Here is a 24213-nt window from a genome sequence, read left to right on the forward strand (position 1 = left end):
CTAAAGAACTAGAGCTTTTGGGATTGGTGCTTTTGTACCAAATCATATGCTGTGTCCCAATTCGCATACTTATACTATGCCCTAAAAGTATGTACTTTTTTGTGAAGGAAAAATATATACTTTTGAGTGTGTAACAGAAGAGTATGCAAGCTTTGGGACATACTACTTCCTCATTAACAGATCGTTGTGTTGCTGAGCCCTGTCACTCATCCACACATCATCCACATTTCTGTCATATTTAATTTCTTACTTTACTGGAGAAGCAGCAGCAGGATAATCTCCCATTCACGAGTTTTTTAAGCAGAGAAATCTCCTCAGGTCTTTGGATAATTCTGCATTCAGACATTAATGTCCAAACACGTCTTTATATAAGTTCAGTATTGTTGTTGTAGATGAAATATAACACAGAAAATGCGATTGCAATATTTTCCAGTGGGCTAGATATTAATTAACAGTCATACAAACATATTTACCAAAGCTTCTCTACTTGACGGTTGGTCTCGCGCGTCCATCATTTTTGTAGTTTATTTACACTTTTCACCCACATTTGTAGTTCTAAATGAATTCACGTCCAACGTGCAATGTACTGTGGGCAATATCAGTTAGAGATAGAGTATGGATGTAAACCATAAAAGAGTAAATAGTAAACCATCCATGAACCTTTGACATACTCTTTTCAACATACTACGATTTGGGACATACTGATTCTATTTTTAAATACTATTTAGGACGAATAGTATGCGAAGTGGAACGCAGCAATAATTACAATCACCTTTTGACATCATTTTCAAATCACATAATTATTTAACCAATTTACCTGATTGCTTGCTTTAAACTGCTCTTGTCCATACTTTTTTTGGAATGTGTTGCAGGTCTGAGTGACAGGAAATGATGTATGAAATGAAAGTGACCAGACAAAACATGAAATTATTTGTCTTTATACTGTATTGTCTGCAATGAAATACAAGTGCTAACTTTTTCTGATCTGGGGTTGTACAAAAAAAAGTATTTTGATTTAAAATTTGAAGCACATTTTTATTTATTTTTGATAAGGTTGATAAAAATGATTTTAAAAAAAAGTGTGATAAATACTATCCATCCCTGTGTTAACCTGACTCTCAGTCTTTTCCTCACTCCTCGCAGATTCACATGAAGACTATGCCAGCTGCCATGTACCGCTTGCTAACAGCCCAGGAGCAACCTGTTTACATCTAAAACTGCGACATGATCTCAATCTGTTGTCACCAGATATAACCTTAATCTTGATGTGAAAGTGTCAGGCCTGTGAACTGGTTGAATCCACTGAAGCTCAGCTCAACATGCTTTTCCGTGAGGCTTCAGTTGGTCTTCATCTGTTGTTTTCTGTTGCTGTGAGTGAGTATGCTGTGCTGTGTCATTTCTCTTTCTCTCTGGGCACTTGAAAAGAAGCAAACATAGAGTCAGAAATATTGAATGAGCCCCATCACAGGAGAAGGTGCCCTTCAAAATTCCTATCCATTTGTTAAATTCAAACGCTCTATCAGATGCCAGATGTGAAGAACCAATGGTACTAATATATACTTACAGTATGCTGTAATACTATTGAAAATCATAATCAAAATGTATATATCCTTGCCTAATTTCTGAGTTCAGACACTGATTCATCTTTTATTCATTCTTAAAAGAGCCATTGCTAAAAAGTGGTGTAATGCAATGTGTAGGGATGTAACCATTCACTTCGATTCAGCACGATTCGTGACACGGAAAGTTTTTCTAACAGAATGAGACGATTTAGAAATGAACAAGTTTTTGTTATTTCTCAAATGCTTCACATTTCTTTGTAAAATAAAAATATGTTTTGTTTTTGTCAAATAACAAAAAATGGATTGCATTTCATTTTAAATGACATCAAATTAAATATTAATACAAATAACACAAGCAGCTTTAATTTAAACAAAGGAAAATAATAAAATCATGATGATGATGATTACTATTGTTATTATTAATAATAATAATTATTAATAATAATAAAATGAGTGGCTTTATTTTAAACAAACTAAGATGTTGTCTGTTCTATTAATAAATTGGATTAGATTTTTTTAAAGAAACATTAATGTAAGATTTTCTGGTGCAATACTCTGTACTTTTGCAATAAGTAAACATTGCTCTGTTTTCTATAAATCTCAATATATATATATATATATATATATATATATATATATATATATATATATATATATATTTTTTTTTTTTTTTTTTTTTTTTTTTTTCCTTCTTTTTACAAAATTTTAAAAAGCTTATTAAAACTGAAGAGAGAGAGAAACCTGAGAACACATTTGCTAAATGATCAAATTTCTTTCCCAAGTTGTCAACTTGGCACTTTTCAATACTTGTCATGTTTACTGTGATTGATTCATAGATCAGTGTTTCCCAACCCTGTTCCTGGAGGCACACCAACAGTACATATTTTGGATGTCTCCATTATCTGACCCATTAACTTCAGGTTTTGGAGTCTCTTCTGATGTTATGATAAGATGATTCAGGTGTGTTTGATTAGGGAGAGTTTGAAAATGTGGACTGTTGGTGTGCCTTCAGGAACAGGGTTGGGAAACACTGTCATAGATGGAAGAGAGCATTCAGCAAGTAGAGATGTGCGCATCTGTAGAATAAATCAAGTCAATGACAGTAAACATAGAACATGAAGTAGTACATCGAACTGACAACATGGACCAGACATTTGGTTTTTTTTATAGGCCAGCACTGCTCTGATTTAAAGGAGGATGGAGCTTCCTCATTATCAATATCCATGCTCATTTTTGCTTTAACCTATTTGTTATGACTTGTTTGCTGCTAATCAAGTCTGCTGTAAACACAATGATCCCTGCTGTTCAACAATTCATTCCACATTCCAACCACTTTGAGTCGTCACATATTTAAATCGGAACTGGCTTTTGGTGAATAGTTACATCCCTAGCAATGTGTGTACATTGTTTAAGTAAAAAAAAAAACGAATTGCTTTTGAATACCATACATTATTGTTGCTTGTATCTGTCCTGTCATTCTAGAATGCAGTGTTCTTTATTTATTTATTTATTTATTTTATTTTTTTACTATGTTTATTGTTCTGAGCACCACACCGGTATCAAATCCCATGTTAGAGCACCAAATGGATACCTCTGATTTGTGTCCAACTTATGATAAATTTTTTTGAATGTCCTTCTCTGAATAAGTGCTTGTTTGTGCTAACATTAGTGTTACAGTAGGATGCATTCCCTGCATAAACAAATAACACTGGCTAAGAAACTCAACAAAGTGGAGCATACATTTCACCACTAGTCATTTTAAAAATGTTACTGCAGAGCAATTCAGGCAGGACACAAAAAAACGCTTTCGAATAGTACAGCGTGGGATACTGCATTCACTTGAATCAGAATAAAGCCCAGGTTGAGTGATCGTTGAGTGGCATATCCTATGCACATAATTGAGATTAGTGAGGAAAAGTTAAGACGATTCCCACGCCGTTTTGGGGCCCCCAGAGATACTATTAGGAGCGCACCCGCTCTTCACTTTTATTTGCGACGCCCACAAAATCTTTTTGTAAGGCCTGTACCATCCAACACCCTTCCCGACACCATTATGAGCAATTATACTTCTGCATTCTGTCTGTTGCTGTGTTCTACATTTCCGAAACGCTAGTTGGCATTGGAGTTTCTGTGGTCCGCTGTGTTGAGTTTCTTCGCCAGGGTTTTGAGTTACGTGGGAAATGCATGCAATGCTTCTGTAACATTATTTAAAAACTTACAATCGTTCAGCAACTTTAATTAAAGAAATAAACACAAAATAAGCATCCATCCAGAGCTCCCTTGCGGTACTTGAGACTTGCTCTGCTCCCATGGCTCTTGACCCTGCCCACAATCATCAACTACCAAGTCTACCAATCTCAGATCTAGCACTCCGTGTAATTGCAATATGTAGCTACATTTTTTGAGAGGTGGTATGGCAAAGGGTCTGTGACTATGTGTATGCACTTGACGCAAAGATATAAACGTACAAAATTTTTAAAGATACAAATTAAGTCTTTAATTAGGCTTAAAACATATGGGAGATGTTCGACTTGAATCATGGCGCTAAACAAGCGACATGAAGGGCTTGTAGTTTGCTGCAGTCATGCCATATCACATGGAGTTATCAATGATGACCACCCAATTTATATTAAAAGTAGTTTAGACTGATATTTGAGTTGATCAATAAAAAATTGTATTGAAATATGCAGCTGAATACAGTAAAGAGTCTGTAATGTAATGGTCCAGAATAAACCTATAAACACAACCTAGTCTAAACAAACAAATAATAGTAAGTAACAAAAGTGTTATTACAATAAAAGAAAATATTTGTAACATGTTAAAAGCACATCAGGCAATTTTTGTTGCTAGAGGGCATGTAGTTTGAGGGCATGTAGTTTGACTGGGTATGGAATCATGAGTTGTCGGGATTCCTACAGAAAGATTGTTCATGGATGCACTAAAGATTGAAAACTTATTGTCATGAGTGAGGGTGAAATCCATCAAAGTGAAACAAGACCATTTATGCAGTTGCTGATAAGAGACACAAAAGCAAGGAAGCTTTTATTATGCCACATTATACTGCTTCCAGTTTTTCTGGTCATGAGCCCGTGGAGAAGCAGGGATGTTTTTTTCATAGTAAATACATTTTAGGGTTGTGTTATCATGCTGCTATGTGCAGTCTAATAAAATGCATGACCTATTAAAACATTTTTTGGTGTTTCGATGTTGGCATGGTGACACAATGACATTGTCACTACTAAAAAGGCTTATTTGTTTGCATTTGAACATTCTTTGAAACAGTTGCGATACTGTACTGTATATACATAAGTCTGCAAACATATATTATAATTGTGTTTCTTGTGTATTTGCTGCAAAAATCGTACATATTGTGCCTTTAATAAACAGGATTTACCCGATGAAGATGGCATAAAAAGTATTTGAGGATGTCAGATAAACCCGAAACACATTAAATCGAGCTAATCGTAAAATGGAAAATTTCCGCTCTGGAAAAACTGTGCTATCTGAGCCAATCTTCTCAAATTTTGACCCAGCATGCACTGATTCAAGTCAGAATTGAATTTCTCTGCGCATAAAGTCCAACACAGTTATTCCCTCTTTCTTTGGGTGGGGTTTTGACAATCATACCACCGAGTTACATCGAATGGCAGGGGTGCTTTTAGCACGGCATGGACGAGTCTTAACTTTTATAAGGGATATCTCTTTGTGTTTGAGACTTTCCTATTGGACACTGCATGGGTCTTATAATATGCACAAACAGTTTGTAGCACTTCAACAGATAAATTTGACACAGACATTAAAAAGGGTTGGTTTCCTGGATGCAGCAAGTCCTGAGAGTATAGAGGCTTGGATACGGAAATGGTGTTCCATACATCACAACTTAACGGTTAGCAGATCAAACCAAAAGGAAAAAAAATGAAAAATAGTTATACACACATCAAGCTGTGTGTGACAGAAAGTCATTTGGTGTGCAAAATTAAAAAGGAGTTTGCCTTACCATACTTTTGCTATTATTATATATATATATATATATTTTTTTTTTTTTTTTGGAGCTTGTTAGCTATCGAATGTTAGATTTCACTTTCATTTTAAGGTGCAGCTGATAGTTTGAAGAGTATGGCAAAATTCACAATTTTGAACTGGGTTGCCACTTGTTTTAATGATTGCTGATTTGCTATTTAAAAACTGTATTCATGTTGAAAACACCACAGTTTTTTAAATTTTGTGAAAAGCATAATAAATATAGGCAATGTATTATTAAAGAGCCCCTATTATGGGTTTTTGAGAATGACCTTCCATGCAGTGTGTGTAACAGCTGTTGTGAAGTGAAAGTGAAGTGAAATATCCAGCTAAGACTTAAATCTGAAAGTGCACCATGTTTAAAACTATTGATTCATCTTTAAAAGAGTCGACTCATAGTGGTTCAACAAATCGTTGCGGTAACGAGTCTTTAGCTGTGTCGGCATGATGTTGATACGGAATTCAAGCTCCGCCCATTTGTTGTGCGTGCAGACTCTGGAAAATTAGCAGATCCCGGTTGAATCAAGTCACATAGAGGCTGTGCTCTGAAGTGTGAGGAAAGATTATTTTTCCTACCGAAAGATGAAGCTATAAAGAGTCAGTGGTTGAAGTTTATTTTTGAAAAAATACCTCAGCATTATAGCCCCAGCCTTGTGCTGTGTTCCTGTCATTTTTCTGATGAGTGCTTCAGCAATCTATACACTTACAACAGTGGATTCGTCTGTTGTTTGTTAAAGGAAGGATCAGAAAAGACTATTGATGTATGGGACTTTGTCAGAGCTTGATAGGAACTTTATCGTACACAGTTCATGGATCAGTTCCTTCCTCCATTTCACAAGTGTAAGTAACTTAAGTGCAATTAAAATGATTGTCTTCTTGTTTTCGCTAGCATGCAAATTATAATTATGTTTTGTTACTTGTAACAGATCCACACGGCTTGTACTGTATCTGGTTAACTCTTTATTTTCTCATATCGCGTCTAAGAGCATGTTGAAAGCGTGACGCGTGATGCTCTGTTTACGGATTTAAACACGTTTGTGAGCTCGCGATCCACTGCCGTTTGTCGTTGCTATGTCCACCGTCAGCTGTTCCTACACACAGTGGTCAAGTTTCAAAATAGTTCAGCTTTTGCCACTGTGTGGATTAATACTGAATGTGTGTCATGGTTAAAAATAGAGCAATATGCTGGTGTTTAACTGCATTGCTTTAATGCACTCCTGCATTAGGCTCACACATAGACTCTGCACTCTGACTACTTCAACAATGTTGAATGTTAAGCTATGGTGGACATTTCTCTCTATCTCACGCTGAACGCAGTCAACCAATTCCAACAAACTGGGTCATCGAACCAATCAGCGCAGATTAGCATCGCGCTAAGGAGGGGTTTAGGAACAAGTGAATTGCTAAATGAATCATATGGGAATCGCTGGGAAAATTAGGTAAAAATAAATGCATATTTTAAGACAGTGAAATTGTTTTTTGACCTTGCATGCATCAGACTGTTGTTGGAGACCCCAAAACCAAAACATGACCTTTTTTAATGCATAATAGGGGCTCTTCAATCATACTATTTTAGTTTTCTCCAATGACAAATGAAATCAATAAAGGGTAAGACATTTCTAGTGTTAAAAATATTTATACTTGAAGTGAATTAAAGCAGTTTTTTTCTTGAAATCCAACAGTGCTGGATAAAAAAAAATGTTTCACTACATTCAGAAAACAATTTGTTTTAATGTCAATAATATTAAAAAGCATAAGTGATACTAACTGAGCATCAAATCAGCAAATTATACTTATTTTTGAAAGATTGCGTAACACCAAATACTGGGGTAAAGAAGCTTAAAATGCAGCTTAGGTGACACATAAATAAATAACAAAAAAATCTAATAATATTTTGAATATATATATTGAACATAGAAATATTCTTTCAAATGAATTATTCCACAATTTTGACTCATAGTAAAAGTACATCAATGAAAAAAAAATTACATTTTACTATCAAATGTCAGTTTGACAACTTAATTATTATTTTATAGTAATTTCTGGAACACAAAGTTCTTTTTTTATTATGGATAAAATGATAGTTTATTTAAGCATTACTTTTGAAAATTTTTATAGAATACATATCTATAGGTAGGTGATACTGAATCATGAACATTTATTTCACTTGCATCAATTTAATTTAGTCTCTCTTAAACTTATAACTACTCCACCAAGAAAAAAAATGTTTGGATTGCATTTCTAACTCCTAATGTGGCTAGTTAACACAATGCCATAAAATATATTGATTCTCATTTAACATGATTTATTTAACACACCAACAATGCTGTGTGTGTGTAAGCCATTATTTAAAACAGTAATTTTTTTTATTACTTTAACAGTCATTATTTAAAACAGTAAAAACATGGTCAACCATTTGGTAGAGGGGCAGTCAAAAGGTTTAACTCAAATTCAAGCATAAAATTCTGCATGTTTGTTTGGAGTAGGACCTTCAAATGACTGTGACTTTGTTAGTCTGTGGTGGGTAATTCAGTGGGAATATCTAGTTTATATGCGAAGTAGAGCGCATAGAAGCAGTAAATGAAATGCCTTACAGAATGATGATGCCATATTTTGTGTTTTGGATATATCTTGGGGTATCATTGGAGAATATTTGGCATTACTTGAATGAGACACTTAACAAATGAATCTCATTAAACGAACACATACCTTAAAGTCAGGGAGTCAATAGAAAGCGTCCTAAAAATGAGCCATTATTTTGTACTTTTACTGATCTATTTTATTTGTTGTAAATGACTGCATTTTTAATTTTTTTATTTTTATGCACAGAAAAGCTTACCCGCTGTTTCTGTCAGAATCGGCTAATTAAAGATGCTCATATCGCTAACGTTTCTTCATTTTAATACATTGTTTTAAAAATTATATGTAAATCTTGTATTCACATTTTCAGGATGGATTTGATGTATTCCATTTGAAATTTCAGATGAAGCTGTTATAGTTTTTCTTTCAACTGTGTTTCTTCAGTGTGTTTTTCACTGTTTATGGTAACACTTTACAATAAGGTTACATTGGTTAAATGTAATTGCTAACAGGAGCCAATTATGGACAATACTGATCATAGTTCAACATCTACTAATGCATTTTTACTGTAACATTCAAATTCTTGTTTGTTAACTAGTTAATGAACCCTGACTAACAAAGAACAACTGTATTGTCATCAACTAACAATATGAATAAATAGAGTAATAAATATAATTTCTGTTGTTTGTTGATGTTAACAAACATAAACTAATATAACCATGTTGTAAAGTGTTACAGTGTTTATTCAGGTTTTTTGTTTTTCACTTAGCAACAGAATGTCTGAACAGAACCAAATATACTAATGTATTTGCCCTGGTACCTTTAAGCTGGATTTACTAGAACAACTCTGGGTTTCAGTGCTGAAAATTACGGTTTTCTATGGAAACTCGAATGCTTCATTGTTTATTTATTTAAATCAGAATTGTTAGAAGTAAAGGTTTTACAATTTTCACAGGACGTAATTACACAATCCCAACTCGTAAAAGAACATTTGTACATTTTCAGAGAACTAGCACTTGTAACGTGACCACTTTACCACATGAGTGCCACAGATTTATTTAGGTGTTGATATTTAAAAAACAAAAAAAAAAAAAAAACAATTCAGAGTCTGTGTTAATGGCTCCAAATTGAACACCTTCATCAACTTGAAATTATGATAATTACAGCAGCTCAGAGTCGCGATTCATTAGTTCATAAGCTGTCTCACAATTCAGAGTAAATCTGAATTTGACAAATTAGAACTGTGAAAAACAAATCTGTTGTTCTGGGGGAAAACAGACTGAAATGTGAGCTAAAAATGAGTAGTTCTCTGAAAAAATGTATGGAAAGTTAGAACTGTGAGTTAAAAGCCACAATTATGTTTCATATTTGTTTTATTCTGTCTCAAAGGCAATCTTTCATCAACTTGCCTGCTCAGACAAGCATTACCACTTTATTTGTTCAAGAATCTCAGCTAGCCCTAGCACACAGGTGTCAAATACAGTTCCTGGAGAGCCACAGCTCTGCAGAGATTAGCTTTAACCCTAATTAAACAAAACTGATCAAACTAAATGAGTCCTTCAGGCTTGTTTAAAACCTACAGGTAAAGCTGCGATCACACTATGCTTGAGCTTGTGAAATTATGTCGTACGGCAAAGGGGAGGGATTATACAAGATGATTAGACGTTTAAAAAAGCGAGCGATTGGTCCATGTTTTAAATTCTGTCCAGAGAGGTCATGTTTTGATATTCGATTGGTCTCACGCAGTCATGTGATGCGATTTCACAGGTCAGAGTTCACCATGCTTGAACTTTCCAACGCAGCGAACTGCAAAACTTTGTGCGATCGTGCGATTCTGCTCTGACGCATTCGCTTGCGTATGAATGGAAGTCTATGGGGAGAAAAGTCCAGTGTGACCGCAGCTTTAGTGTGTTGAAGCAGGGTTGGAACTGAACAGTGCAGAGCTGCGTCCCTCCAGGAACTGGATTTGACATCTGTGTCCTAGCATATTTCTAGTATTACATATTTGAGACTGTCTAAAGTTTGACAGCCATCGATCAATCAAACAAACAGAACGTTAGCTGGAATTTCTTTATTTCCAGAAAACACACTAATGTTTTATGCTTGCATATTTTTCATCAAATATCTGATACAGCACTGTAGATTTGGCCTACATCACAATACATTGACATTGCTGCAGTTTTGAGTCTATATTACTACTATTCATTACTGTATTTAATGGCATTATGGCCACACAGGGAGGGTGTCATGCTTTTTTTTTTTTGCACTTTGTCAAGCATAATATTTTTTGAATGCTCTGCTATTTATTCTTGTGAGTGTGATGGTGCGTAATTACAAGTGACTTCATTATGAAATAAAACAAGCAAGAGACACTTTCATATATATATATATATATATATATATATATATATATATATATATATATATATATATATATATATATATATATATATATATATATATATATATATATATATATATATATATAGCATAGGTCTCAAACTCAATTCCTGGAGGGCCGCAGCTCTGCTCAGTTTTGCTCCAACCCTAATTCAAACACAGCTGATCCAAATAATCTAGATGTTCAAGACTATTACTGTCTAGTAGTCTTGGACACTTTGGCTGTTTCTCAATATGTGTTCTTCGGCGATCTTGCTTCCTTGTGATCTCGTGTAAAGCCATCATCAACCGCTACAGTTCAAATCCAAAACTCAAGACCGCAAGAATGGAAGATGCGTGAAAGTTCCCAGATGTGTTCTTGTTATCAAGGATGCACCGATGCAGACTAGAGCACTCGCTCTAGAAGTCTCAGAAGTCATTGCGACTGAATAAAGAAGGTGGGAAGCGCAGCGTTTTATATACAGTAGATTTATTATTAAAGTTCAGAGATATAACTTATTTATCTCAGGAGTTTCCCTAAATGAGACGGCGAAAGTGAACATAACCATGAAAATCCTAATAAAGGCATAAACACATTGAGGGTGTTTATTTTCCTATAAATATTTCTGTAAAAGCTGAAATTCCTATTAAAATCTTATTTATTTGTATTGTGCAAGTTATATTTGTAAGGTTTTTCTGCATATATATATACATATGTTTATATATACAGTTGAAGTCAGAATTATTAGCCCCCCTTTGATGCCCCTCCCAAATGATGTTTAACAGAGCAAGGAAGTTTTCATAGTGTCTCTGATAATGTTTTGTCAAGTCTTATTTGTTTTATTTCAGCTAGAATAAAAGCAGTTTTAATTTTTTTCAACACAATTTTAGGGACAAAATTATTAGCCCCTTTAAGCTATATTTTTTCTCGATCGTCTACAGAACAAACCATCGCTATGCAATAACTTGCCTAATTACCCTAACCTGCTTAGTTAACCTAATTAACCTAGTTAAGCCTTTAAATGTCACTTTAAGCTGTATAGAAGTGTCTTGAAAAACATCTAGTAAAATATTATTTACTGTCATCATGGCAAAGATAAAATAAATCAGTTATTAGAAATGAGTTATTAAAACTATTATGTTAGGAAATGTGTTCAAGAAATCTTCTCTCCGTTAAACAGAAATTGGAAAAAAGAAAAAACAAAAAATTGTTGTATAAATGCTGTAATGTTTAATTAATTTTCCGTTAAAAAGGCGTGAGGGTCATGTGACCATCAGGAAGAATGCAGCATTTCTCGTTTCTCACAGGACGCGTTCTGTGTTGTCGCGGTTTCCCAAGTTCGTTCATCCAAGGTGACCTGGCAAGACCGGTCTTCACAAGAAGGCAGGTCCGTTCTCTTCATTCTTGGAATTGAGAAACAGCCCTTAATCAGATGGATTACTTTCATTATTTGGATCAGCTGTGGGAATAGGGTTGAAGCAAAACTGTGCAGACCTGTGGCCCTCCAGGAATTGAGTTTGAGACCGTTGGCATACAGTATATCCCGTAACTATATATCGTCAACAATTTTGAAGGTAAACTGTGCAAAAGCCTTTGACACCTGTGTACTATTTATTGTTATCACTGGCAACTTCACACCATGGCTGATTCCACAAACTGAAAAAAGCTCCATTAGATAATACTGTTCATCTCATTGGTTATTTCACTCCAAAATATCAACTAACTCACCCTCATATCATTCAAACTAGCTGTTATTAAACCTATAATTAATCTAATTTGACTTATTTTTAACAGTTTTAATCGTCAAGGGTCTTGTGTGAACTTGAGTGAAAGGAAAATAACCTATCAAATTTCATTCTATATGTGTTTAGAAGATGAACCAACTTGTTGCAGGTTTGGAAAAACATGTTTCTCTGTATTTTCATTTTGGGCGAACCAGTCTTACGTTTTCAAGCTGTACTATTTAATAGCTCAAACTTACACCTCAATGTACCTCCAGTGTTCCAGACTTCTGCACTGTACAGAACAGGATACGCTGTGTTCAAAGCTTTAGTGAGCGCTATTGAAATGACACAAGGTTTAAAATATCAATGTACATATGTATCACAGAGTATCAGATGGATTCAGTGGATTACCACTTCAAGACCTTAGTTCAATTCAAAGCCTCAGCAGAGTATGTGGTTCATGCTGAAGTAGGCAGCAAACTGTGGGTTTGATTAGTATTTACGATGCACTTGCTCTGAATGTAATTACACTTCTGTGTTTGTCAATGTCTGAAAGTAAAAAGACTTTCTGTAAAGCAATAGCAATGTTGATTTATTTGCTAGCTTTTCTGTGATTGAACTATTTAGGCACATTCCTTTACCACAGCGGGATGTTTGTAACAGTATTTATGACATTAAACAAAATATTGAGAGCATATTGATCTAGAATGTCTCTTTAATCTCACTCACGCTCAGTATGGTCTTAAGATGAATTGTTGTTCAGCATTTCCTCTTTAAAGAAACACATCGGAGCAGATAGTTTGCTGTATTTACTACAGTTTATCAGTTCACTAGAGAATAATACAGTATACTGTTACATTCATTATCTCTTTCAGACTTCAGCTTTGTTCCAAGTTTCAGGGAAAAAAAGTGCATAGCCTTTGTTCTAGAGCCTTCCATAAATGAGATTAAATATACATGTCAACATTTTGTTTTGTTCTTTGGTCCATTTCAGTGCAGTGGTCGAAACCTGATGTGGTGTGGTGTCCTCCACAGCCATATCACTCTGCAGCCCAAGACCAGTTACTCACTGAAGCTAAGTAGGGCTGAGCCTGGTCAGTGCCTGGATGTGAGACTACATGGGAAAACGCTACGGTTACTAAAGTAACCCTTCGTTCCCCGAGGGGGGGAACGGAAATGCTATGTGGAAACTTCCACTATGGGGATTTCGTCAGAATCCAATCATCTGAAAGAGTATAAAAACGGGCCAATGAAATGCCAATGAGTTGGCAGCGTCAGCGTGCACAGCTGGCGTCAATGACAATCAGTCATGCTATAAAGACGCAGCCAGTGCCATGCTCGACATCCTTTTCTAGCTGAAGAGACTTTCACGCTCAACAGCTAAGGGACAATCGTTGTGGCGAAGGAACATAGCATTTCCGTTCCCCCCCTCGGGGAACGAAGGGTTACTTTAGTAACCGTAGCGTTCCCCTTCGGATGGGGAACTCCAATGCTATGTGGAAACTTCCACTATGGGGAAATCTATGGAAAACGCCACAACGAAAGAACCTTACTGCGCCCCTGGCGAAGGGTGTGCCACGCAGTAGAGCAAGCGCACCTACAACGCCCCGAGACACAGTCTTCCAACGTGTCCCCTGGCCCTCACTTACCTGTTCAGAAACGGTTATATTTTTCGGGGAGTCGCAATAACCCTGTAAAAAGGTTTTGATACGACAGTACGTTGGGAAAGCGTTCAGTCCCGATAGGGAGGACGCTGCGGAGCTCACCTGCTACCCAGAGGGGAGACCTGGTGACAATCTATGGACCAGCCCAGAGATGGGGGGGTCCTAGCATAAGGATGGTTAGCGGGGAGGGAAGACACGAGCCTGCCCTAAAAAGGGGGGACTATACCGTGGCTGTGTGAACGTATGGGATCGCCAGCGGGGATCACACATAGCAGGCACCTATACCCAGAACGCGGGCTGACCAGCGGGCATGCCGACAACGTAACGGGCCAACACCTGACTCCTCCGCTGAGTCAGGTGCTGGGGGCCTCGGAGGAACTCTGCAGGGTTCGCCAAAGAAATGGGGAACTAAACTGACAAAGCTGAAAAAGCGCACGTATCTCCGGGTTAGGGAGAGTGGCGCAGCAAGCGTGTTTCGACACCTCAACCGAATCGTTTCCTCAATCACCAAGGGTTGCCTAATACCCTTGAGGAAACCGGCTCCACTCGCAGATTGTAACCTTGCAAATGTATTGGGTGTCACCCAACCCGTAGCTCTACAAATGTCTGTCAGAGAGGCGCCGCGTGCTAACGCCCAGGAGGATGCGATGCTCCGTAATGGAGTGCGCTCTCACCCCTGGGGGACACGGCTCACCCTGGCCCAAAGGCGAGGGAGATGGCATCCACTACCCAGTGGGCCAACCTCTGTTTAGATACGGCACTTCCCATCTGCCGACCACTGTAATGGACAAAGAGCTGGTCAGAGGATCTAAGGCTCTGAGTGTGGTCCACATATATTCGCAAAGCGCGAACAGGACACAACAATGAAAGGGCTGGGTCTGCCTCCTCCGCGGGCAGCGCTTGCAGGCTCACTACCTGATTGTTAAACGGCGTGGTAGGAACCTTGGGCACATAGCCGGGCCGGGGTCTCAGGACAACGTGAGAGTAGGCCGGCCCGAATTCTAGGCACGAGTCACTGACCGAAAATGCCTCCAGGTACCTAACCCTCTTAACCGATGCCAACACGACCAGCAGAGCTGTCTTCAAGGACAGAAATCTCAAGGATACTGAGTCGAGTGGTTCGAAGGGATCCCCACGTAGGCTCGTAGCACTACCGCGAGATCTCAAGAGGGTATGAGAGGGGGGCGGGGGAAAACATCCGCCTCGCACCTCTGAGGAACTGGATGATGAGGTTATGCCTCCCCACGGTGCCGCCATCCACGCATCATGATGAGCGGAGATGGTGGCCACGTAAACCCTCAGTGTGGAGCGCGACAGCCTTCGCTCCACCTGTCCTGAAGGAAAGAAAGCACAACACTGATCTGGCAAGATCGGGGTCTTCTCGGCGAGAAGCGCACCACTCAGTGAATAGACTCCACTCCAGGGCGTAGGCATGCCTCGTAGAGGGTGCACTAGCCTGAGTGATGGTATTAACCACCGCCACCGGTAGGTTACCTAAGTCTTCCTCGTCGCGTCTTATGGACCCCACGTGGAGGTTCCACAGATCTAAGCGAGGGTGCCAGATGGTGCCCTGTCCCTGAGAGAGTAGGTCCTCTCTCAAAGGGACTCGCCAGGGGGGGCGTCGCGAGGAGGGAGAGTTCTGATATCCAGGTCCGGTTGGGCCAGGGGCGCAACTAGCAAGACCTGCCCCTCGTCCTCCCTGACCTTGCACAGAAACTGCGCGAGTAGGCTCACTGGGGGGAGTGCATACTTACGCATGACTCGGGGTGGAGTCGCCATTCTCCCGGGGAAGGAGCTGCCGTGAGAGCCTGTTGGCCGCACGGTTGAGCCCATCCGGGGTGTGAATAGCAAGCAGCGACTTCAGCCGCGTATGACTCCAGAGGAGCAGACGGCGAGCGAGCTGAGACATGCAGCGGGAGCGTATACCCCCCATCCGGATGGAATACGCTACCGCGGCCATGCTGTCCGTCCTGACCAGCACGTGTTGCCCCCTCAGCACCGGTAAAAAGCGGCGCAGAGCGAGAAACACTGCCAACAGCTCTAGGCAGTTGATATGCCAATGCAGCTGGGTTCCCCTCCACAGGTCCGCAGCAGCATGCCCGCTACACACGGCCCCCCCACCCCATACTGGAGGCATCTGCCGAAACGACAGCCTGCCTGGACGCCTGACCTAGGGGCACACTGGCCCGTAGGAAGGAGGGGTCCTTTCCAGGGGGTGCGGGTGCGGTGACACAGCGCAGTGACAGTCACTCGGTGTGGGCCCGTGTGCCATGCGCGTCTGGGGACCCGATCGTGAAGCCAATGCTGTAGTGGTCTCATATGGAGCAATCCGAGCGGCGTGGCCGCGGCTACGGATGCCATATGCCCCAGGAGCCTCTGAAATAATTTCAGGGGGACCACTTTTTTTCCTGTCGAACTCTCTCAGACAGTTCAGCATTACCTCGGCGCGCTCTCGTGAGAGGCGCGCCTCCATAGTGATCGAGTCCAGCTCCAACCCGAGAAAGGAGATGCTCTGCACGGGGGCGAGCTTGCTCTTTTCTCGGTTGACCTGAAACCCCAACGGGCGGAGGTGCCGGAGCACCTTGTCTCTGTGCATAATCAATTGCTCCCGAGAGTGGGCTAAAAATCAGCCAGTCATCGAAATAATTGAGCGTGCGGATGCCGGCGAGCCGAAGGGGCGCGAGGGCACCCCCCGCGAGCTTGGTGAAAACTCGCGGAGACAGAGAGAGCCCGAAGGGGAGGACCGTGTATTGCCACGCTCGACCTTCAAACGCAAACCGCAGAAACTGCCGGTGGCGTGGAAGTGTGGAGATATGAAAATACGCGTCCTTCAGATCTATTGCTGCAAACCAATCCTGAGGACGAACGCATCGCGTGATGCGCATCTGCGTAAGCATTCCGAAGGTTCAAAATGTGCAGATATAGGATTAGCCATAGCCCACCGCTTTTTTTTTTTTTTTTTTTTTTTTTTTTGGGGCACGATGAAGTGCGGGCTGTAAAACCCGCGCTCCATCTCGGCTGGAGGGCCGGCTCGATTGCATCCTTCGCCAGGAGGACAGCAATCTCCTCTCGCAAGACAGGGGCGGACGCAGGACTGACCCTGGTCGCCCGTGAACCTGGGAGGCCGTTTAGCGAACTGAATCGCATAGCCGAGTCTGGTCGTATGGATGAGCCATTGCGATGGGCTGGCCCGCGCTAACCAGGCAGGCAGAGCCCCCGCAAATGGTCCCACCCGCACGATCGCTGACGTGCCAGCGGCGGGGCAGCGTGGAGTGAGTGGGCTCATCCGGGGAGCGCTGGGGTCCCACAGGAGAGGAGATGTTCTCGTCTCGCACTCAAACTCCAGGAGAGGGGCTGGGAGTGGAGAGAAAGGAGACCGTTCTCTCGTGCTCCATGAGCCATTGGCGAAATGCACCGATCCTGCGAGCTGGAAGGCATAGCGTCCCAGACTGGCAGTGTTCGGGCTGTCACATCCGGAGGAGGGGAAAAGTGCTCTTTCACTGAGGATTTTGATGGCGTTTTTTTTTTTTTTTTTTTACGCCTTTAAATAACGTGCCCCGCCCTCCAGCGGGGAAAGAGCAAATTCCCTCCTCCCCAGATGGCCCGCCTCAGGGACGCTTCGCGGTCCGTTTTACCGAACTTAGCGGCGCCCTGGGCGGGGGACGCTGGTTGCCGGCGCGATGCTCGGCGCAGCCGCGTGGCCGGAGGCGCAGGCGGGGGCGGCGAAGCAAAGCTGCGGGCGGGCGTCCTCGGCGAAAAAGCAGTGGATGTGGATGGCTCGGCGGGGGGGAGCGGTCATACAATCCCGCCGATAGAGACCTCGCCCATCGCCTCCGACTGCTCTATCACCGGCGTGAATTCCTGGGCGAATTCACCGCCAGTGTCGCCGAACAGGCCAGCCTGGGATATGGGTGAGTTAAGAAAGCGAACTTTGTCAACGTCACGCACATCACCAGGTTTAGCCTGAGGTGGCATTCCTGGATCACGGATGTGATCATCGTCCTTCCCAGGGCACACACAGCCGACTTTTTTTTTTTTTTTTTTTGTAAGAGCATAGTCGGTTGCGGTGCGGAGCGCATGCTCAGTCCTGGGTCAGAACCATCCTCGCGCAGCCGGGCCAGCGCCTGCGCTTGGTAGCGCTGGTAGGTGGCCATAGCGTGCATGGTGAGGGGGAAGGCGCACGCAGCACACTGCGTGAGCCTACTGTGCCCATCCAGGAAGAAGGGGATGGGGAGGCTTAGAAGGTCTCGCCTTCATCCTCCACATCACACCCCTCTAATCGGTCCGGCCGCGGAGCTGGGGGATAAACCATCTCCAGAGCCACGGCCGAAGCAGCCTGGGGAAGCACAGCCGCAAAGTCTGCTTCTGGATTCGACGCCGCGCTCAAAGTCCCGGAGGGAGCGAGCGGGTTCGAATCCTCGTCAGACCTTGACAGCCCAACCTCCAAGGATGGTGAGGATGGAAGCGCACGCAGATCGGGCAGAAAAAAGTGCCCTCAGGACAGCGTGAGCTTACTGTGCACTTCCGGGAAGAAGGGGACGGGAGGCTTTGAAGGTCTTGCCTCCTTATATCCTCCACATACACCCATCTAGTCGGTCCGGCCGCGGGGCTGGGGGATAAACCATCACCAGACCCACGGCCGAAGCAGCCCGAGAAAGCACGGCCATCACGTCTGCTTTTTAGATGCTAACGCCGCGCTCTCCTCCCCGGAGGGAGGGAGCGAGCGGGCTCGCATCCTCATCAGACAATGACAGCCCATCCTCCGATGCAGCGATGGACATCTGATCCCCGGTGTCATCAGGTGAGAGAGCGACCATCCAAGGACGGAGCGCTTCTCTTCACCTGAAGCTTGGATGGAGCGCGTGGAGGAGCGAGAGGTCCACGGCCCGGGGGCGGCGGATTTACTCTCACTGAAACCCTCAGATCTGCCCGAGTGCCAACCGCAGTGCGGGGGACAACTGGGGTGGGTGGCTCTTTTGCAAGAGCGAGCCGCGATCTTAACTGCGCAACAGACATGACATCCGTGATGGCATGCACTGCCCGCGAGCACCGCATTAACATGCTGGACCCCCAGACATGAAACGCTGTGCTCGTGCCCATCATCCGGGGATAGGAAACCACCGCATCCAGAAACGCACGGTCGGAGTGACGTCTTGAAAAAGACGCGCTGCACGACCGTGTTGCTCTTTTAGGAAAGCTTTTTTCCTATATACAAACCGCTCTTGGAGGACCGGACCCAAAGGACGCCAGGCAAGGGAGAAATACCCAGCTCGACCATCTGCCACTGCGTATACGCGCTCTGGACCGGGAGAAGCTGCTTCTCGATCTCTCTCTGTAGACACAGGTTGGAGATACCCTCAAAGACTCTCTCAGAAGCTTCGTGAAAGGCTCTGAAAGCGAAAGGATGTCGAGCATGGCACTGGCTGCGTCTTATAGCATGACTGATTGTCATTGACGCCAGCTGTGCACGCTGACGCTGCCAACTCATTGGCATTTCATTGGCCCGTTTTTATACTCTTTCAGATGATTGGATTCTGACGAAATCCCCATAGTGGAAGTTTCCACATAGCATTGGAGTTCCCCATCCGAAGGGGAACTAAGTGGCTGCTTGAAGTGCTGTTAGAGAGGCCAGCAGGGGGCGCTAAACCTGTGGTCTGTGTGAGTCCTAATGCCCCAGTAAAAAGTGAAGTGGAACCTAAACTTTTAGTGGGCGCCGTCTTTCGGATGAGACATTAAACCGAGGTCCTGACTCTCTGTGGTCATTAAAAATCCCATGGCACTTCTTGTAAAGAATAGGGATGTAACCTCTGTGTCCTGGCCAAAGTCCCTTAATCGGCCCTTACGATCATGGCCTCCCAATCATCCACATCCACAAAATTGGCTTTATCACTTTATCACTGTCAGAACGCAGCAGCACGAGTGGTCTTTGATGAACCCAAAAGAGCACATGTCACTCCGCTACTCACCCGTTTGCACTGGCTTCCAGTTGCTGCCCGCATCAAATTCAAAGCTCTGATGTTTGCTTACAAAGTGACCTCTAGCTGTGCTCCTTCGTATCTGCTCTCACTTCTGCAGATATATGTGCCCTCCAGAAACTTGCGTTCTGTGAATGAACGTCGCCTCGTTGTTCCATCCCAAAGAGGGAAGAAATCACTTTCCCGAACTCTCACATTCAATCTGCCCAGTTGGTGGAATGAACTCCCTAACTACATCAGAACAGCCGAGTCACTTGCTGTCTTCAAGAAACGACTAAAAACGCAACTGTTTAGTCTCCACTTTTCCTCCTAATCTGCAATTGCCTCTCTGGCTATACCACTAACTGAGCCCTCTTTCTCTCTCTCTCTCTCTCTCTCTCCAAAAAAAAAAAAAAAAAAAAAAAAAAAAAATTTTCAACTAATGTTTTGCTTCTTAGACTTTTACACGCCTGAAACTTGTCTATAGCGCTTGTTCACTGCTGCTCTTATAGTTGTGTAAATTGCTTCCTTGTCCTCATTTGTAAGTCGCTTTGGATAAAAGCGTCTGCTAAATGACTAAATGTAAATGTAAATGTAAATGTCTCTCCAATCCACCTATAGCTGCTGTGCTGTGGTTGCCGTTGCATCATCCAAGTGGATGCTGCACACGGATGGGGGTGTGGAGAGACCCCCTCATGATTGTGAAGCGCTTTGGGTGTATGGCCATACACAATAAATCCGCTATATAATACACATTACATTACAGTCCAAAGACATGCGGTATATGTGAAAGTGTATGGACGTTTCCCAGTACTGGGTTGCAGCTCTGCCGCACAAAACATTTGCCAGAGTAATTTGCTGTTCAATCCGCAGTGGCTTCCGCTGAAGCTGAAGTATAGTAAGTAAATAAACCCTTTGATGCAACCCTAAAGTGACCATCACCTGGAATTCCACAATTAAGTTGTTTTTGATCATCACAAATCCCTTTTTAAAGCTTTTCTTTCTTGCGTTTGGAAAAATAAATTAAAAAAGGGACACAATGATTACACAGATGGGTCTAAAATGCACTAAGCATAGACAACAGAAAGAGGAGATGATAACAGAGCGTCAGCGTGAACTGTCGACATTTAAATGAAATGCTATGGCAGGAGACCCAGGAGGACCCCACTGCTGAAACAGAGATATAAAAACGCAAGACCACAGTTTGCCAAAATGTACTTGAGTAAGCCAAAATCGTTCTGGGAAAACGTCTTGTGGACAGATGAGGCCAAAAAAACGAAAACGAAATGAGGCCTACAAAGAACAGAACACAGAACCGACAGTCATATATGGTGGAGGTTCAAAGATGTGTTGGTGTTGTTTTGCTGCCTCTGGCACTGGGTGTCTTGACTGTGTGGAAGGCATCATGAAATTTGACGATTACCAAAGGGATTTGGGGTTGCAGTTTACAGAAGGGCCCTGGGTCAGAAAGCTGGGTTTGAGTCTGAGATCTTGGGTTTTCCAGCAAGACAATGAACCCAAACATACTTCAAAAAGAGCACAGAATTGGATAGCAACAAAGCGCTGAAGAGTTCTGAAGTGGCCAGCAATGAGGCCAGACCTAAATCCCATTAAATACCCGTGGAGAGATCTTAAAATTGCTGTTGGGAAAAGGCACCCTTCCAATGTGAGACATCTGGAGCAGTTTGCAAAGAAAGAGTGGTCAAAAATACCAGGTGAGAGGTGTAAGAAGCTTATTGATGGTTATAGAAAGTGATTTCAGTTATTTTTTTCAAAGGGTGTGCAAACAAATATTAAGTTAAGGGACCAAATAATTTTGTCCAGCCCATTTTTGTGTGACATTATGTCAAATGTGCTTTGTTTTCAACCTTTTTTGTTTTGTTCCAATAAACACAAAGGCAATAAATGTGTATAGCAAAACATGTGTTAATGCAATTTCAGGAGTGCCAACAATTTTGACCATGACTGTATGTAAATACTTGTTATAACTTATTTAAAAAATATATTGTTTATACTTATTAGATGGTACAGCATACTGTAACTTTCATAATGGACAATGAAACTGAAACACCTGGTTTTAGACCACAATACATTTACATTTACATTTACATTTAGTCATTTAGCAGACGCTTTTATCCAAAGCGACTTACAAATGAGGACAAGGAAGCAATTCACACAACTATAAGAGCAGCAATGAACAGGTGCTATAGACAAGTTTCAGGTTTCAATAATACATTAGTGTAGGCCTCCTTTTGTGGCCAATACAGCCTCAATTAATCTCTAGGATGACAGATGCAAGTCCTGCACAGCAGCCAGAGAGATTTTAAGCTCTTCCAAAACAACCCAAAAAGGCTCAATAATATTTGGGTCTGGTGACTGTGCAGGCCATGGGAGATGTTCAACTTCACTTTTTCATCAAACCACTGTGTCATCAGTTTTGATGTGTGTGTTGGTGCATTATAATCCAATGCAATATACAGTGTTTGAACCATAGGGTGCACATAGTCCTGCAAAATTGTTCTGTAGACTTTGGCATTGAGACGCCCATCTAGCACTTGGGCCTAGGAAATGCCATGATATTGCAGCCAAAACCATCACTGATCCACTTCCATGCTTTACTGTAGGCATGCAACAGTCTGGGTAGTAAGCTTCTTTAGGGCTTCTCTACACCATAAATCTCCTTGATGTGGAAAAGACAGTGAAGACGGACTCATCAGAGAACAATACTTTTTCAAAATCTTCGCTGCTGGCACCATTGAAATCGCAATGGCACGTGTGAGGTTTGGCCATATCAGCCGGCCATGTAAATTGACCTGATAGAGCTCTCAACAAACAGTTTGATAGAAACAGGATAGTTGAGCTGCTCATTTAATATTGCAGTGAGTTAGGCAGCTGTGGTTTTATATTTTTTTACATACAATCCAGGTTAGCATCCGAACATCCGTTCAGCTTCCTCTTGCGTCCACAGTTACTCCTGTTGGATGTGGTTTGTCCTTCTTGATGGTATGCTGACATTACTATGGATATTGTGGCTCTTGATACATCACAAAACTTGCTCTCTTGGTCACAGATGGGCCAGAGTGATGTGCACCAACAATTTTCCTCTTCTGAACTCTGATATGTCACCCATAATGTTGTGTGCATTTAAATATTTTAAGCAAAATTGTGCTATTACTCTGCATATTCCACCAGTATGAGCAGAGTGTGAAGATTTAATTAGCAGTCAATGAAGATTGGCCTGCAGGCTGGACATAATTAGCCATGAAACCTCCAACACTAAATCAGCCAATGTTTCAGTTTCATTGCCCAATTGCTGTAATTACCTCATATAAAGATGTTGGGATTTTATATTAATATTTTACATATTTAGCAATATTGCATTTATAAATTTCTTAACATTTTTTACTGATATTTGGTTATACAAATAAAGTTCCTGTACCACACCCAACTGTTTAATTGTTTTTTAAGCTTTTTGGACCATCAGATCATTAGACTTATGTATTAATTAATAATCATTCATTCATTTTTTTTTTTCTTCTTAGCACCTTTATTAATAAGGGGTCACCACAGCAGAATGAACCGCCAACTTATCCAGCATATGTTTTATGCAGCAGATGCCCTTCCAGCCTCAACCCAACACTGGGAAATTTATTAATATTATAATATTTAATAATATGATAATTAATATTAAAAGTAATTCGTTTTAAAATTAAGTTTTTCTCAAAAAAGATAATTTTCTTGGTCTAAAATGAGGCAATTCTTTGAAAACACACACACACACACACACACACACACACACACACACACACACACACACGCACGCACACAGTTGCTATGTTAGAAAATAAAATAAATTGTGTGACTTCACTATGCTGTACAATATGTTACATTTTACTCCAAATTGATCAAATGTTGCATGTTCTATACTGCTCTAACCAATCATGAGAAGCAATTCATTGAAAAGCAATTCATTGTTAGCATTTTGTCAGTCTGTCAGGTAAGATTGACTGTGTGTTCCTGCTGGACAGAAAATAGAGATAATGTTTAACTGAATTACTTAATTTTGAATCAGGTTCACTGAGTTTTGATAGAGTTAGTAAGTGCGAAAAAAAAGTATTCAGCATTTTGAAATGTAGAACTTTTATTTATTTAGCTATGTGGTTTTTGGTGCGATTGGGCTAATAGTGCACAGCTAGAGTTTTAAAGCCAATGATAAACTTCCGGTGAAACCTTTTTGTGACTATTTTCGATTTCACAAGGTTGTTTTTACAGCATCAGTGTTGTAATGTAATTACAATACATCAAGTAAATAGACTTAAGCATTTATTT

At 41.5% G+C, this 24213-nt stretch overlaps 1 protein-coding gene across 2 annotated transcripts in view; it reads left to right on the top strand.

Annotated features, from left to right (window-relative positions):
• apba1a (amyloid beta (A4) precursor protein-binding, family A, member 1a) overlaps positions 1–1807 on the top strand; it is a 101680-nt gene extending 99873 nt beyond the window's left edge. For both annotated transcript variants that reach the window (XM_056458523.1, XM_056458524.1), the window contains one exon: positions 1144–1807. In XM_056458523.1, the coding sequence (XP_056314498.1) occupies positions 1144–1215 (72 nt within the window). In that variant the 3' untranslated portion in view covers positions 1216–1807. The remainder of the gene's footprint in view (positions 1–1143) is intronic.
• Positions 1808–24213: the final 22406 nt, after the last annotated feature.

This window comes from Danio aesculapii, chromosome 5 (assembly GCF_903798145.1).
Source record: "Danio aesculapii chromosome 5, fDanAes4.1, whole genome shotgun sequence".
Classification (NCBI taxonomy): domain Eukaryota; kingdom Metazoa; phylum Chordata; class Actinopteri; order Cypriniformes; family Danionidae; genus Danio; species Danio aesculapii.